Source organism: Lynx rufus, unplaced genomic scaffold (assembly GCF_022079265.1).
Source record: "Lynx rufus isolate CCGP_SWC_20201006 ecotype Redwood Valley unplaced genomic scaffold, mLynRuf1.p SCAF_2, whole genome shotgun sequence".
Taxonomy (NCBI): domain Eukaryota; kingdom Metazoa; phylum Chordata; class Mammalia; order Carnivora; family Felidae; genus Lynx; species Lynx rufus.
The window spans coordinates 159,245,824-159,264,480 of NW_025814834.1; the positions used below are offsets into that span (position 1 = coordinate 159,245,824).

Sequence of the window (18,657 nt, forward strand, 5' to 3'; positions counted from 1 at the left end):
GTGGGTGTATGAAAGACTGATCAAGCTGCTAGGAACCAGGAATTGGACTGGGAGCAGTGCATATATATTCTCCTTTCGCCCATACATTTTTTTTTTTTTTTTTAGAGAGAGAGAGAGCACAAGGAGGGCAGCAGGGGGTGGAGGTAGAGAGAGGGAGAGGGGGATCGAGAGAGAGACAGAGAGAGAGAGACAGAGAATCCCAAGCAGGTTCTGTGCTGTCCTGACATGGGGCTTGATCCCACAAACCTGGGTTCATGACCTGAGCTAAAATCAACAGTCGGATGTTCAACTGACTGAGCCACCCAGATGTCCCCACCCATAGATTTAAGAAGAGAACTGTACTTCCCTATGAGTGAACAAATAGCCAGGTGCAAAAGGCAATTCTCTTACCTTATGTTATCGGGCTTGAACTGTGTCCCCCAAAAAGATATTTTGAAGTCCTAAACCCTGGTATCTGAATGTGACCTTATTTGGAAATTGGATCTTTATAGATATAATCAAGTTAAGATAAGGTTATTAGGGTGAGCCTTAATCCAATATGACTAGTATTCTTATAAGAAGACAATGTATTTATTAAATAATTTGTATTCATAAAATTAGATTATATTCATTTACCTGACTGAAGTCCAAAGAAGAGTTCTTCATCTTGAAGTAGCTCTTGAACACAATCTAATCTCATATTAATGGTTTCAATATCAACTAAAGGTTCTAATATATTAGAACGAAGTCTTCTACTTCCTCCAGGAGTCTTAGTGTAATTTAGAACACCAAAGAGTGTGTGATTATTCCTTTGAAAATACAAATTAGGAAAATTTCATAAATTATACAGGAAAAATCCAAATAAAAGTTACCATTTAACTTTCTAAATAATCCTGTCATCTAAAGTAGTGATTCTCAAACTTTCAGGTGCATACAAATCACATGGGGATTTCTAATTCAGTAAGTCTGAGATGAGGCCTGAGAATATATATTTTGAATAAGCTTCCAAGTACACTATCAATGAACCATGCTTTCATTAACAAAGGATAGACATATCTTCTTGCATTTAATGAATTTTCTCATAGGTCAGCTATAATATTCAGACTAATATAAAATGTTCTAGCCCATGACATTTCATCAATAATAGAAAGATATCAGTAATTTCACACTGAAAAAAAATGTATATTTAATATAATCACTTTGTTCTAACTTAAGAAGAAAACTACAAGTAAAAGAGAAAAAAGAATTTCAGGTACAGAAAAGCGTTAAGCAAACCAACAACCAAAACAGGATTGTATAGAGAATGACCAGGAAGGTTACTTTAGTTAAGTTCATTGAGAAAGACCTATATGTGTATTTGATAGTTGAATTCAAAAGGTATCGTTGCAAAGATGATGATGGGATGGGGATGATGCTGACAACAGGTAACATATACTGAACACTAAGCATGTGCCAGGCATTGTTCTAAGCACTTTGCATATATCAACTTATTTAATTCTAATAACCACTACGAGGTAGATGTTATATTTACATTTTACAAGATAAGGAACAAAGCACAAAGAAATTAAGTAACTTGTCCAAGGTTTCCAAATAAGTAAATAACAAGAAAAGAGTTATCAGTTAAAAAGGGCCCATCAGAACACTAATTTAAGCCCAGCAATCCTTTCTGGTTCCAGAACCAAAAAGAAGATCAAGATTGGTGGGAATCTGCAAGTAAAAGTAAGAATGGAGGGAGATAAAGAAGTTGATAGAGGTCAGGACATATAAGTCCTTGTATGCCATGGTAAAGACTGGATTCTATTCTAAATGTAATGGGAGCCACTGGAAGATTTTTAGCAGGACAGTTCCAAGATCTGATTCCTAAAGGATCACAGTCTGTCCACTAGATCAAGAACAGACTAAGTGTAGGAGGGTAAAAAGAAGGCAGAGAAACAAGTTAGGGGCTATTACAATAGTCCAGGCTAAAATGATAGAGGTTTGGGTTAGGGTGTAGCCTTGGAAATGGTTAAGATGTGATCCAGAATTGGTATGTATTCTAAAGGCTGACTCAAGGGGATTTAGTAGTGGATTGAATCTGGGTTGAATATGAGTTGAAAAAGGAGAGAAAACTAGAATGACTCTTAGTAGATTTTTGGTATATCTGTATTTTTTTTTTTAAGTAAACTTTACCCCCCAACATGTGGGCGAACTCACAACCCTGAGATCAAGAGTTGTATGCTATACCAACCAGCCAGGTGCCCCTGGTATATCAATTTAAACAAATTTTTAAAGAACTACTCAAACCAAGTCCTGGTGGAGTAGGATTGGGGGTTTCAGCACAGGCACTTTTTTTTTTTTTCAACTTTTTGAGAACTGGCCTTCTGTAGGAAAAAAGGAAGTGAGCAGCACACCCAAACCTGCCATTTGCTATAGAAATTGAAGGGTGAAACTGAACAGGTTACCAGCTATAAAAGCATTAAAGCTATTCAGATAGCTCAGGAGGTAGAATATCTATCTTTTAACCTGATATTCTTTGGCTCAAGTCTGTGAAAAAAACCTCAATTTCTCCTTTTCAACTATAATGTGACCTCCCAGAGGTCAAATATCCTGTCACTTAATATACAGCAGGAACTCAAGCAATGTTTGACAATGATAATGATAAATAATGATGAACTATGAAATGTGACAAAGTATAAAACATTTTGTAATAATTACCAGCCTTAGTTATGGACTTTCTATTTACTGTTATTGTAACATAGAAAGTAACAGAGAAATTTTTCTCGATATTATTTTAATCCCTTTTTAAGTAGCAAGAGGAAAAATATTACTTATTCGCTAAGCTGAAAAGAAATAATAACTACAATTAACTATAAATTCTTTAAGGCTGTAATTTTAGACCATCAATAATCAATGGAACTGCAAAGGTACTGAGACCACCATACTGATAGATAAAAAGTAGTATATACAGTATCACTCTTACTAAAAGTTGTATCAACAGGTCCTGGATAGATCTAAACTACTCTTAAGAATTAGAATATAAATAATTAACAAAATTAGCCTATGTTTCTAAGTTTACAACAGCAAATAATGTCTGACAATTTCACATAATGGAAAGTGAAGCCAAGATAAGAACATACAAAATGACAGAGATATTTAAACAACTATGGCTCTAAACTGGCACTGAGCACCTTAAGGTTTTAACTGTCTAAAGTGCTCTTTATTCCTATCAATACTCTTAATATTAAAATTCATAATCATTTTAAGTTTATCCCTTTCATTGATGACTGATGTTATATTTAATTACCAGAAGCTTAGATTTAACTACTTCAAGCTTACTTACTCCCAGCCTGTACTTTACCAATTCGTAATACTGTTTCCTTGTATATAGCATATTATTCCATTGAAAATTATGCTTTCAAGACTTTGTTTTTCACTGTCATACCATCTTTCCTATTTCTTCATCTGGGTAACTCCCATTTATATTTCAAAACTTACCTCGTGTATTATCTCCTCTAGAAAGCCTTTCCTAATTACTTTCCTTTAACCCTTAACCCAAGCCCAATTAACTCTCTCTCTCTGCTATGAGAAATGCATCATTTTTATGCAAACTTTTATCACCATACTTAGTATGTGCTAATAATGCCATCTATGTGTCTCCTCTAGATTGTAATTCCTCAAGGAGAAAAACCATGGCTCATTAATTATTTGTACCAAATTGAACCCATGTTAATACATCCCCACTACACCGTCACATGTTATGTTATTTTCTATTAACATTTTAATTCTATTTTAAGTACCCCACTATGAAATCTATAAACACTGTGTCTGTCTGCACACATCTCTCTCTCTGTCTCTCTCTCATGCTCACCGTCAATATTCCTGGTACTCTAAATAAAGTTAATAATAAACCAATAAAACCAGCAATCTAGTCATATACCATAGACCCAGTTGATCAACTATTTTTATCTTCTCAAATAATTACATAGACCCTTAAATTTCCTGTACTTGATGCTTTTAAAGCTCATTATTCCAACTTTGTGGTATTCTGGATACAGTATCTTCTTTTCATTGTGGTAAAACACACAACATAAATTTTATATTTTTTCATTTTAAGCACACAATTCAGTGTCATTGAATATACCCACAGTATTGTACAACCACTTCCACTCCCCATTTCCAGAACTTTTTCATCATCCCAAGCAGAAACTGAATCCACCAAATAGTAACTACCCATTCCCAACTGTCCCCAGTCCCTGATAATTTTTGCCTTTCTGTCTCTGTTGATTTGCCTAGTCTAGGTACCTAAGTGGAATTATAAAATATTTTTCCTTTTGTGTTTGGCTTATTTCACTTAGTACAATGTGTTCACAATCCATATATCTTGTGGCATGTATCAGAATTTGACCCATTTTTAAGGCTGAATGATATTCCATTATACATTATCTATATATCTTATTCCATTTATCTAGTCAGTCACTCATTGTTAGACATTTGGTTCATTTCCACCTTTTGGCTACTGTGAATAATGCTGCTATGAACATTTGTGTGCAAGTATCTCAGTCTCTGCTTTCAATTTTTTTTGCTATATACTTAGAAGTGGAGGGGCACCTGGGTGGCTCAGTAGTTTAAGCGTCCGACTTCGCTCAGGTCATGATCTCACGCTCTGTGGGTTCGAGCCCCGCGTCGGGCTCTGGGCTGACAGCTCAGAGCCTGGAGCCTGTTTCGGATTCTGTGTCTCCCTCTTTCTCTGACCCTCCCCTATTCATGCTCTCTCTCTCTGTCTCAAAAATAAATAAATGTTAAAAAAAAAAATTAAAAAAAAAAAAGAAGTGGAATGCTGGATCATACAGTAGTTCTATATTTAACTTTTTGAGGAACAACCATACTATTTCCCAAAGTGACTGTACCATTTGATATTCGCATCATAAATGTACCAGGGTTCTAATTTGTCCACATCCTGGCAAACATTTTTTTTCCATTTACTTGATAATGACCTCTTAATGGCTGGGAAGTAGCAATTGTAGTTTTGATTTGCATTTCTCTCATGACCAGTGATACTTATTATCTTCTCATGTGCTTATTGGCCATTTGTATATCTTCTTTGGAGAAATGTCCATTCAAGTCCTTTGCCTAGTTTTGAAATGGATTGTTTTTTTGTTGTTTCATACAAATATCTTTCTAAAATTTGACTTAGTGAAACATCTGAGCAGTTCAGCAACAATGGTACAATGATTAAAAATATGTTTATTCAATATTTCTACAATTTTTCAAAATGTAAAGTAACTATTCATAGAAAAATAGGACATAATAAAATACACTGATACATTTTTTAAGAAAAAAATTGGATGATCTTACCTACAGTCTTGATTATTAATTAGTAATTCAAGGTTTTGGGCTGATGATGAATCTATCATGGCTGTCTGTTCACTACCCTGGAAACAAATCTTCAGCGATTTTGGTGCATAAACTGAATTTTGAATAAATTCAACATATTTTAATAAAGCTGCAACAGCTGCAAGACAGTAATACCTGAAAGGTGACCAAAGATACATCACTATACAATAAATAAAAATTTACAATAAATAAATCTTTACAATAAATAAAAATTATTGCTATAAAATAAAACATTTATTTCACCTCAATATTAGGAAAATTATAAATACTTGCATAGCATTGCTTAAATTCAAAGGGAAAAAACACACCAAGTGTTACTTTTGAAAACTAGCTAAACAACCTCTAAAACATAAGAGTTGATAAAAATAGACAATTTTCTGAAGTCTGACACCTAAGGACTCCAATAAATCATGTGTTAGAAGACAATATTCAATTGTGTGTCAATTTTTGATGTACCATTCTAAGAATTTAAATAATGCTGAAAATGTCTGACAGCTTTAAAGGTAGAATTAGGAAGTTCTAATATATAGAAAACTGTCATGATCTTGATGATGGGAGTCACTGTGATTAACTGAGTAAACAAATAGTCTAACCTGGCTCAAAGAAAGTATCTATTTAATATGTTCTAAAAAATATCCTTCCTAAAAATATCATTCCCTGTCTTAGCTGAGTCTCTTAGGAGTACAAAGTTACAGGAATACAGCTCTATGTCTCACATTTCTAGGTTACGGTAGCTACTTGAGCATTTCAGTCCAAAGTAAAGTGAGCAGCAACCATAATGGCCACAGATTATGACTTATTTGGAGAAATTCAATACAAATTAAGTTACCAAGATATGCCTTGTGTATAAATTTTAGCTAAGTATTTTACTATTTTAGTAATTACTGAGTATGTATTATAAGCCAGACTTTTGTAAGGATACAGCAGAGAAAAAAAAAGATAAAAGACCTTGCTCTCATGGAACCCAAACTAGAGATTTATTACTTTCATTGAGTCATAACTTACTTGGACTGAACCTCCATTAGGACAGTACTAAATTCTGCTATGCATAGCTGTTCAATGTACTCTAGTCCTTTTGTTTCATTGAAGTATTTCCTTTGGATAGTAGTAAAATTAACGTTCTGAAAAGAAGTTTTAATTTCAAAATAAATTTTAAGTTTCATGCATTTGCCCAAAACTGCTTTCCGAAATACATGTAGGTATACGGATAAATACCATATAAAGTTTATTTTTTATTATTTATTATCTTCCAGAGTTAAATAGGACATTTTCTTATTTACGAAAAAAAGTGACTGTTTTGCTAAGTGAATTATAGTAATCTATAGCTCTTATTAGACCATACTCATATGACATATAACTGAATATGGTAGGTACAATAATAAAAAATAAACATGAGAATCTCTGCCTTCTACTAATTTTATTCTACAGCAGCATCACCACCCAGGTTTTACTTTCAGTCTTACATACTCTAACATAATTAGAGTAGATCCTTTTAATATATTAGTTGCTGAGACTGCAAACACCAATTCCAGCCACCAAATCTAGGAGATGCTACCTACATGGGATGAATTTATTTAGAATAAAGAAAAGGAGATAAAGGAACTTTTTAAAAAGAGTAGGAAAAAAAGCATGGAGTTGTAGAGTAAAAGGTTTACCTACTCTGAATAAAGATAATAGGTAAGAAAGGTAATAGAATAACAATGGACTATGAAAGAGCTAGAAGACAGGGAAAAAAATGAGGAGGTAGGGAATTTCTTATGCACCAAAATTGTTTTAAGTTATTTCAGCTAGTCTTTCACAATACCCTTTGACATAAGTCTTGTATTAACTATAATTGTCTTAAAAATAAATTCTAAAAGTAGGTTTTCTAACACCATACATTTGATATATGCCAGAGATGAAACTTGAAACTAGATTTCTCTGCCTACAAAGTCCTTCCACTTCATATTGCTTCTCATTTAATGAAATAATTTTTATGGTAAGTATGGTAATGATGATGATATTGAAAAATATACTGAAAAAGTTAATACTTTTACCCCAAATACTTCTGTGGTTCTCTCTCTCTCACCTCTTTAGGACTTTGCCCAAAAGTAAACTTATCAATGAGGTCATTTCTCTAGTTACCTTACATAAAATACCAATTCTCTAAAAGGTAGATTATTGATGGAAAAAAAAAGTAACTTAACTTGCACATGGTCACTCAACTTGCACATGGTCACGCAGAGTCAAGATCTGAAACAAGCACATTCTGACTCCTCTATTCATAAGCACTCTGCCATACTATCCTATATCTCAAGTGTGGTAAATGTATGTTGTTTTTGCCTTTGAAGGGCTCATCTATCTTACATTCCATGTGGTTTTGGTAGGACTGTCAATTACAGTGCTCTGTGCCCCACAGAAAGCAAATGACCAGAAATTAATCAATCACAGTGCTTCTACCCTGAGAAATAGTGATTAGTCTAACATGTGGGAATGTGAATAAAGTAGGACCTATTGGGGTCCTTCCCTGGAATTTATATATGGACACCAGAAGAAAGAATATATTTTTTCTCTGAGTTAGCTAAGCTGAGATGACATCAATCTGGAGCCATCATAATCATCTTAAAACTCACAGAGGTAATCTGTCTACAATTTAAAAAAAAATGGTTGGGAATGCAAGCTGGTGCAGCCACTCTGGGAAATAGTATGGAGGTTCCTCAAAAAAACTAAAATAAAACTACCCTACAACCCAGCAACTGCACTACTAGGCATTTATCCACGGGATACAGGTGTGCTGTTTTGAAGGGACACATGCACCTCCATGTTTATAGCAGCACTATCAACAATAGCCAAAGTATGGAAAGAGCCCAAATGCCCATCGATGGATGAATGGATAAAGAAGATGTGGTATATATATACAATGGAGTATCACTCGGCAATCAAAAAGAATGAAATCTTGCCATTTGCAACTACGTGGATGAAACTGGAGGGTATTATGCTAAGTGAAATTAGAGAAAGACAAAAATCATATGACTTCACTCATATGAGGACTTTAAGATACAAAACAGATGAACATAAGGGAAGGGAAACAAAAATAATATAAAAACAGGGAGGGGGACAAAACAGAAGAGACTCATAAATATGGAGAACAATCTGAGGGTTACGGGAGGGGTTGCGGGAGGGGGGATAGGCTAAATGAGTAAGGGGCAGTAAGGAATCTAATCCTGAAATCATTGTTGCACTAAATGCTAACTAATTTGGATGTAAACTTTAAAAAATAAAAAATAAAATTAAAAAAAAATATTTCTGAATTACATATTTTAATAATAATATGATAGGACCAGTTAATTGGCAAAACTTTAAATTGTACTAGTATATATATTTTTTGCAACATAACAAAAGCTTATAGGAAAAGGCTTAAATAAGCTATGGAGATAGCCTGTGTTCTCTGTTTTAGCAAAATTCTTCGAAATGTTCTGAACAATGTTGACAATGTAAAGCTAATTATACGATAGTAACTGTGATTTCTGTTTTGCAAGTGGGGATAACTAAATGTCAAAAATGTAATGCCTGTGTTGCCCAAGTAACTGCAGGCTGACAGTCCAAATCATCCCAAAGCTGGTTGCTTTATACCTTTATACCATGTATATTCTTAAAAACATGTCATCCCAAGGTAATTTTAGCACAAATTTCCTTCAACAGGATTAAAGTATGATTTAGTGTTCTTAAAAAAAAAAAATCGTGGTAAGGATGGGAGTAGGGGATAAGACCTACCCAATCATTCATTTGGGTTCTCAGTTACATAAATCAATAAATTCCCACCCACTTCCTTTTTTTTTACTTAAGCTAGTGTAAGTTGAATTTCTGTTACTTAACAACCCAAAAACCTGGAATGCTTAAGCAGAGCAAAATAACAAAAGTTAGAAAAGTATATATAAATAGAGGTGATGAAAAGAAGTTTGAAGTAATGAATAAAAGAGATAACAGGTAAAGAGGTCTGTATAATAGAAAGAACAGATTTATAATAGGGGCCATTTCTAGCAATAAGTCAAAGACAGCTGAGCTACACAGGATCTCTAAGAGCATGACAAGAAAACTTAAATGATTGCAGATGCTGAATATATTAACAACTACACTGGAATCTAAATCACAGCTTGATGCCAAATGTGTTAAAGATAAGGCTATAGACATAACAAAGTATAGTATATTCTGAAAATAATTTGCACTCCTGAGGTGTTATTCCAACTGCAATGCTACCTACTTGATTAGGGAACTACAACCCCCATTCCACAAAACATTTGCTAGAGGAAAGAGATAAACTGCATGTCGGAGACGTCCTGGCTTAGAGGGAGAACATTCGCTGGATAAAGTTTCCGAGCACTTATCTGTCACAGTCCCACAGATGGAGGCTTAGAGCAGTAGGCTAACTGTGAGGAGTACATGCTACCAGGGGAAGCTGAAACAATTCTGTAATACAGATCAAATTCTCTAAAAGGAAAAGTACTTGCTGATAGTGCTATTCCCTAGAATAAGAACCTCAATTTCAACTAGTCTGGCAGCACAATAACTAGTTTCCACAAAGCTCTACCTAAGGAAATTCAGTTTGTTTTGTTTTGTTTTTCCTCTAAGGATCTACTTTCTATATACTCTGAGAAACCTCATTATCTGAAATATTTTCCCTTTTGTTTAAGGTAGATCAAGGGGCGCCCGGGTGGTTCAGTCAGTTGAGTGTCCAAGTTGGGCTCAAGTCATGATCTCGTGGTTCAGGGGTGTGAGTCCCATGTGGGGCCCTGTGCTCAGAGCCTAGAGCCTGCTTCAAATTCTGTGTCTCCCTCTGCTTCAAATTCTGTCTCTCTCTCTCTCTCTCTCTCTCTCTCTCTCTCTCTGACCCTCCCTCACTTAGGCTCTGTCTCTATCTCTCAAAAATAAATAAACATTAAAAAAATTTTTTAAGTAGATCAAGGGTGCCAAATCAAGTAAGTGGATGTCCTGTCATTTTTTTATTTTATGTATTAATAGTCCCTTAGCTTAGGACTTGTAGTTAGTACTTTAGGGTAAATATAAAGTTACTCAAATTATTGTTCTCCAGAATGCCATTATAGAATGGATTTTATTTTATTTTATTTTTTTATTTTTTTAAATTTTTTTTTTTCAACGTTTATTTATTTTTGGGACAGAGAGAGACAGAGCATGAACGGGGGAGGGGCAGAGAGAGAGGGAGACACAGAATCGGAAACAGGCTCCAGGCTCTGAGCCATCAGCCCAGAGCCCGACGCGGGGCTCGAACTCACGGACCGCGAGATCGTGACCTGGCTGAAGTCGGACGCTTAACCGACTGCGCCACCCAGGCGCCCCTAGAATGGATTTTAAATAAAGACCTTGGGGCGCCTGGTGGCTCAGTCAGTTAAGCATCCGACTTCGGTTCAGGTCATGATCTCACGGCTTGTGGGCTCGAGCCCCACATTGGGCTCTGTGCTGACAGCTCAGAGCCCAGAGCCTCCTTCAGATTCTGTCTCCCTCTCTCTGCCCCTCCCCTGCTCATGATCTATCTCTCTTGGTCTCAAAAATAAATAAACATTATAAATAAATAAATAAATAAGACCTTGAGTGTTACTATTGAGAATAAAAATCATTTACCTTGAAATTTTCTGTGATCAGAGTAAACAACTTAGTTGAATTCCCCACAACACAAGCAGTATTTGACATTATTATTTCCAAAGGCGATAGAATTTTGAGTTTAGTGATCACCTAAAATCATTTGAATAAATAATTTCTTAAATGTAAGCTTGGTACTCTCTAAAACCAAACAAGTGACATACTTTTTCTAAGAGATAAGTACTTAAAATAATACATAGTTACACAAAATTACAGCTGTTCTAATTATATATTTGAGTTAAAAAACATATATCTAATAATGATATATTAAGCATTTCTATATAACTACAAATATAAAATATCATAAACATAGGCTATATTTTAAGTCACAATAATCTGTAACAGCTCTAAACTAAAAAATTAATTTGAACTTATCAAATATATATTCCTAAAATAAGATGTTTTAAAATAAATTTTTCTACTCGTTATTTTATCTATCTCCATAAAAAACATACATTCAATAGTGTAACTATGGTGATTTAATCAATATAGTCACACTGGTACAGCTTAGAAGTTGAGCAGTATAGAAACACCGAAGAGAAATACCTGTGTTACAACTTATTCTTTTCACAATATAGCTGCATTTCTTAGAACCATTCTAGACACAGAAATTCTTAATCTGCCAAACATTCCTATTTTTAAAAAAGCTTTTTTTCCTATTTTTTAAAACTGCATAAAAATGTGAAATACCCGGCGATAGCATGCAGTACTAGAATCATTTAGGCTGTCAGGTATATTAAAAAATTAATTACTGGTAGGAAAAGGAAACCTATGTATTGAAAAACCATAAAGAGGAATTAGGGAAAGGAAAAAAGAGGAATAAAATGCTGAAAATAACATTGTGTGTGTGTATATATATATATGTATATATATATTTTAATAATAGTAATTGGGTCAAATAACTTTTTAGAATATAGAGATTAGAAGCAGATTACTTCCACCTGGTTAAGGGACAGAAATTCCCATGACAATAGGCCAGTGGCCCAAATTAATGATAAGTGATAGGAAGTGAAGGCAAGAAGAGGTTAAATTATGACTGACCTCAAAGACCCATTTCCCGGAACTCTGGAAAATAAAATTCAAATACTGTCCAGTGGAAACAACCCTTTGGAGATGGCATTACTAATATACAGTCTTGGGAATGAGACCAGGAATTATTAATTTGAAGATGTTAATTTTAGAAACTAACAGTAATTTGAAATGTTCAAGTAACAGCAAAGCACACTATTTTTAGGACAAAATACATTCAAAAAATTAAAATCAGATGTAAAACAATTTTAACTCAGAGTAACCTACATTGGTGCATTGTAAATTACCTTTATTCCATGAAAAAGTAAACTAATTAGGAAAGCAGTGACTTGAAAATCTGCGTGCTGCTGAGTAAGTCAACCACTTTCTAAGAGTTTAATACCTACCTTCGCATATGTTGTGTTGTCTGCAAACTGAGACAATATAATTTGTGGGCTTTTTAAATCAATACTTGCCATTCCTATTTCACCTCTGGCAAGTCCTCTCCCTTCTACAACAGCTACAATAACTGATGGGGAGTGTATTGATACTGCAGATGAGGATGTAGCTGTTAAAAATTTTGTAAAAAGAAAATGTATAAGCATTAATAGTAGTACTTTCTCATTCTTTCCTCAGAAGATTCCAAGCACCAAGTTTAGGACACAGTTATTAATATCCAAGGAAATAACCTTTTGTTCCTCATCAAAAACAACTTTTCACATCCAGACCAAATAAAAATGTTAACTCTCAAAATATTTTGCCAAAACTTCAAAATAAGAAGTTATATACTGCCTTATGTTGCATTTATTGGAATGGAGTTATGAAGGAACACTGAATTTGGGATCAGAAAACCTATTTATCCTACTCTGTCGTCTAAAAGCTATATGAATTTGAGCAAATTATTTCATAATAAGTAATCAAAAATTACAAGGCATAATGTAATAACTGCCCTGCCCAACTCAAGAGCTGGCTGAAAGAATCAAATGGGATTATATATATATGAATGCATTTTATAAAAAATAAAATATTATACAACTATAAACTCCAATTATATGTATTGTGTATTAAATGTGTAATGTTAGATACTTTATTAATGTGTCAAGACTACTCTAAATTCTTTATTTGGATTAATTAATTTGTCACAATTCTATCAAATAGATATCATTATTTACTCCATTTACTTATAAAGAAACTGATGCATGGATGGAACTAGTAGAGTCAGAATTTGCACACAGGCAGCCCGGCTCCAAATCTGATGCTCCTAACCTTTACATATATTACAGATTTTGAAATCTATGCCTTCCAAACAATGAACGTTTAGGTAAGTTGTTTAACCATAATAAAGCTACCATTTCTTCATCTGTAAACCAGAAATACCAAACCTTTTTCACAAAGTTGTTATAAGAATTAAATGCAATAACATAGAAGGGTTTTTTTGTAAAGCATATGAAATTACTTAAATATGGGACATTATCCATGGATGAAAAAATGTGTAAAATTTTATTGTCAAAAAACAAATTTACCTTTGATTTCCTTGTCAATCTTTCAATAGACCCTTTTCCCCCTCTTATCCCTTCCTGACCTAGATTCTTTTCTACCCTTCTATTACAATGTCTACAAAATTATCCATTTATGTTATCCGACTCAGTGGTTAAGAGTTCATTCAAAAATTTATTGTGTCTAGCTAGATCTTGAACTGAAAGCGAGCTTATACATTATGATCAAGTTTATATTAGATCTATGAAATCATTTTAAGTTCTGCAATAACATATGACCTTCCTATTTTTAATTGGAAAATAAAGACTAACTTCCAGTGAAAATTCAGTACACTCAGAAGATACCTCCCTTAAACTTCTAAAAGAATGCTTACACTGTCATGCTGATATAATTAGCATCCTAGTGCCTAAAGCTCTTATTATTTCCTTAAAATGGATCCTTAGAAGTCAATCACTGGAACAAAGGAAAACCACCATTTGTTAAGGATCTCCTATATATTGTCAGATTTCTTTCAGAATTGTACCGATTTTTTTTAAGTTTAAGTAATCTCTACACTTAATGTGGGGCTCAAACCCACCACCCTGAAATCAAGAGCAACATGCTCTACCAACCAAGTCAGCCAGGTGCCCCTGTACTGATTTTTTCCCCCAATTCCATCAGTAGTATAGGAGATAAACCAATTTTACTGTATATTTACCATTCTTAACTTCTGAAATGGATTAGTAGTAGTAGTAGTAATATTGGGTAATTTAATGGACTGATACTAAATTTGTATTTTTGAAAATTACTATCAAAATTTAACATAAGTTAATATATCCATTTGTTTTCTACTTTTTTTTTTTTTATAATTTTTTTTTTCAACGTTTATTTATTTTTCGGACAGAAAGAGACAGATCATGAACGGGGGAGGGGCAGAGAGAGAGAGGGAGACACAGAATCGGAAACAGGCTCCAGGCTCTGAGCCATCAGCCCAGAGCCTGACGCGGGGCTCGAACTCACGGACCGCGAGATCGTGACCTAGCTGAAGTCGGACGCTTAACCGACTGCGCCACCCAGGCGCCCCTGTTTTCTACTTTTTAAAGAAATTTTTTTTCTTAATTCTGAAGTTTCTTTCCTCCTTTTTTAAAATTAAAAAAAAATTTTTTTAATGTTTACTCATTTTTGAGAGAGAAAGAACACTAGCAGGGGAGGGGTAAGAGTTAGGGAGACACAGAATCTGAAGCAGGTTCCAGGCTCTGAGATGTCAGCACAGAGCCCGACATGGGGCTCAAACCCACAAACTGTGAGATCATGACCTGAGCCAAAGTCGGACGCTTAACCGAGCCACCCACGTACCCCTCTATATTTTATTTTGAGATATTTGTCCTTATAGAGTTTTTACTAAATTTTAATGTTTTTCATTTATGAGAATTTTATAAATCAATTACAATGAATTATACTTGCTACCAATCTTGATTTGGTATCTCAAAGATTTCTGCTTTTGTATAGATAATCTTTTCCTTAATAATTTCTCCATTGCTTTTTTGCTATGAAACTCCTCTTTCACTGAGACAGTTGATATGCATTATTATTTTATTCTAATTTTTTTTTAGCTGTTCTGTTCATTTTGATCTTTCATATGAGCAGAACTTTGAGGAGTACATTTGGTTGTCTACCATGTCTGGAATGAGGTAGTACTGTACCAGAAGTATAGATTTAGACTCATTCATAAGCAGTTGGTAATGATCTAGCTGGGCAGTCAGGGACCTGGAAGAAACAAGATTGGAAGATAATGTCAAGGAAATCTGGGGGAAATGTATGCAGATGGGCCTCTTTAAATGGGCATAAACTCTGAAAATATTTGTGTTTCATGTGAATGCCCACTAAAGGGCATCTACTAGATGCCCTAGATAATTAAGACTCTCAATTATCAGGTAGACAATGATAAACTCTATGGACTTCAATTAGCCTCTTTTCCCAGCCACCCCAGTGCTTCTTTAGTAGACTTATGAACAAAGCAGCCATGGTGTCAAAGATATGCATGGGCTCAACATCATGAACTTCCTCTTAACAAGACTGACCTGGTCAACCACACTGTCAGTACCTAACCTGCCAACAGAAGAGATAAACATTAAATGCCCTATATAGCACCACTCCCCAGTGGGACAGTAAACCAGCTTTTTCTGGCCAATCTGTATCCTCTGGTATTCAATAGGGTCAATATCACCTTCTCCAAGGAGATCTATACCTCAGACTTGGAAATGGCTCCTGGAAAGGGCCTGCTTCCAAGTATGACCTCTTGGGCCTCCTCTCAGCCCTAGGGCACCTAACAGAGTTTTCTTATAACCTATAGTGATTCTTTTATTATAATTTAATAATTCTTTACATTAAATCTCCCTTGTTTAAATCACCATATGGTTCTATCTTCAGATTGGATCCAGACTGCTATAGTCTCTGCCTTCATAGTGCTATAGAGAAAAAAGATAATTAAAATACCCATACTATTAGTAAAATGCAAAGTTAAATGGCAGCACATAGCAGGGAGCCTCAAGCTAATCTTACAGGATCACAGAAAGCTTTCTGAAAGGAATAACATTTAAGCTTAGACTTGAGGAATAAATAAGAGTTGACTATATGAAGAAGAGAAGAAAGAGTTTCTAAGCATAGGAAATACCATGTAAAAGGCCTAAGGGTAAAAGTTTGGAAGTAAAAAATAAATAAATATATATATATACACATATACACACACATATATATATACATATATATGTATATACATATATGTATACACATATATATACATATACACACATATATACATATGTATGTGTGTGTCTGTATATATATATACACACACATCCTATAAATACTAACCAAAAGAAAAGGAACTGCTAAATTAATAGCAGACAAAATAAAACTTTTAAGGCAAAAACTGTATCTATAGATGAAGAGAATCTTTTAATACTAAGATAGAACAATGCTAAATTTTTATGCTCCTATTAAAATAGCTTCTGAGTGCCTGGGTGGCCCAGATGGTTAAGTGTCCGAGTCTTTTTTTTTTTTTTTAAGTTTATTTATTTATTTTGAGAGAAAGAGAGCACATGTGGGGGAGGGGAAGGGGCAGCGTGAGAGGGACAAAGAGAGAATCCCAAGCGGGCTCTGCACCATCAGCACTGAGCCAGCCCAATTCAGGAACTTGAGTCAAAGTGGGATGGACACTTAACTGACTGAGCCACCCAGGCACCCCTTAGTTGGTTAAGTGACTGACTCTTGATCTCAGCTCACGTCATGATCTTATGGTTGGAGCCCCATGTCTGGTTTTGCCCTACTGCTTAGGATTCTCTCTCTCTCTCTCTCTCTCTCTCTCTGCTCTTCCTCTGCTTGTATGCATGTGTGCATGCACTCTCTCTCTCAAAAGAAATTAAAAAAAATAATGAAATAGTTTCAAAATAGGCAAAATATTAACAGAACTACTAGAGAAAATAGACAAGTCCACAATCATAATGGGAGATTTTAATATACCTCTACAAGTCTTTAGTAATACAGACTTAACACAATTAAAGAAATAACCTAATAGGGGCACCTAGCTGTCTCAGTCAGTAGAGCATGCAACTCTTAACCTCAGGGTCATGAGTTCAAGCCCCACGCTGGGCAGAGAGCTTAAAAAAAAAAAAAAAAGATGACCTAATAGACATATAAACTATACATATTTACAACTGTAAAAGACATTTACAAGTGGAGACAAAATGTTTACTAATGTATAAAATTAAGAACTTCTGTTCATCAAAGAACATCATAAAAAAAGGAGGAAAGAAGAGAAGTCACAAACCTAGGGAAGATATACCCAATAAATGTACTCATCAAAAAGAATATGTACTCTGAATATATATTTAGATATATAAGGAATTTCTACAAATCTAGAAAATAAAAGTAAAGAAAAATGGGAAAAACACACAAACAGTCATTTCACAAAAAATGAAAGCTAGATGGTCAAAAAGCAACAAAATGTAACCAGCCTCGGGTGCCTGGGTGTCTCATTCAGTTAAGTGTTCAACTCTTGACTTCAGCTCAGATCACCATCTAGAGGTTTGTGAGTTCAAGTCCACATAGGGCACTAGCCCACTTGGGATTCTCTCTTTCTCTCTCTCTCTCTGCCCCTTCAGCACGCATGTTCTCTCTTCTCTCTCAAAATTAATAAATAAACTTAAAAAAAAAAAAGGTAATCAGCCTCATTGATAACCAGGAAGATGCCAACTCAAACTACAATTAGGTTGTATCTTACAAGTGCTGGACTGGTAAATATTAAGTCTGACAATACAAAATGTTGGAGAGGATGTAAATTAACAAGAACTCTTATACATTGCCAGTAATGTACCCTGGTAGAAGTACTTAGAAAAACAATTCGTCATTATCTTGTAAATGTATACATTCACAAACACTATATCCAAGCAATTTCACTGAATGTACCTTAGAGAATGCTTACACATGAAGAAATTAGTTCATCCATTTTCCCCTCAAGAAAATCTAGTAGATTTATATAAAAACTAAAATGTAAGTATAAAAAAACCCACAGGATGTACTAGCAGGATCAATTTCTAAATTTAAATAAACATCATGTATAAGAGAGTTTTCTCCTTCATTTACTTTTTGTCAGAATAGTTAAAATAATGCAGACAGTTAAAATAATATCAGAAACTATGTAGCATTAACTTAACCTCAAATTATGGATAGATGTAAACTGATGTGTTTTTTTCAGTCATCCATATCAATTACAAATAACTTCAAGTGAATTTAACTACCCTAACTTATAAATCTTAAAAGTTTCAAAAGGTCATATAGGTCAACATTCCACTCATTTTACCTGAATATCCCATTTGTGGTGTCCAATTTTTATAACCTGATCTCTGGGGATTTCCAGCAGACAATGGAGTTTTTAGTATTTGAGGATAATTACTATCTCGTGCAGAAGATGAGCTTGTACCAAAAGTAAAATTTGATGCAAATATGTTTTCTGCATTAGATCTTTTGTTTCCAAAATATGAACCTAAATTTGAAAAATGAAATATCAATTCTTAAAGATTCAGAATTATATACAATGATGTTTTAATCGCTGTAATTTGTATCATGTTCACTTTCTATGAAAGTTCATCAGATAACAACTTTATTTTATTTTATTTAAAAAAAAAT

At 34.2% G+C, this 18,657-nt stretch overlaps 1 protein-coding gene across 1 annotated transcript in view; it reads right to left on the reverse strand.

The window, feature by feature from the left end:
- MSH4 (mutS homolog 4) overlaps positions 1-18,657 on the reverse strand; it is a 95,777-nt gene that overhangs the window by 75,460 nt on the left and 1,660 nt on the right. Inside the window, exons 2-7 of the mRNA XM_047082623.1 lie at positions 18,332-18,514; positions 12,402-12,562; positions 10,969-11,079; positions 6,358-6,473; positions 5,314-5,487; positions 616-788 (exon numbers count right to left, since the gene is read on the reverse strand). Of these exons, the coding sequence (XP_046938579.1) occupies positions 616-788; positions 5,314-5,487; positions 6,358-6,473; positions 10,969-11,079; positions 12,402-12,562; positions 18,332-18,514 (918 nt within the window). The remainder of the gene's footprint in view (positions 1-615; positions 789-5,313; positions 5,488-6,357; positions 6,474-10,968; positions 11,080-12,401; positions 12,563-18,331; positions 18,515-18,657) is intronic.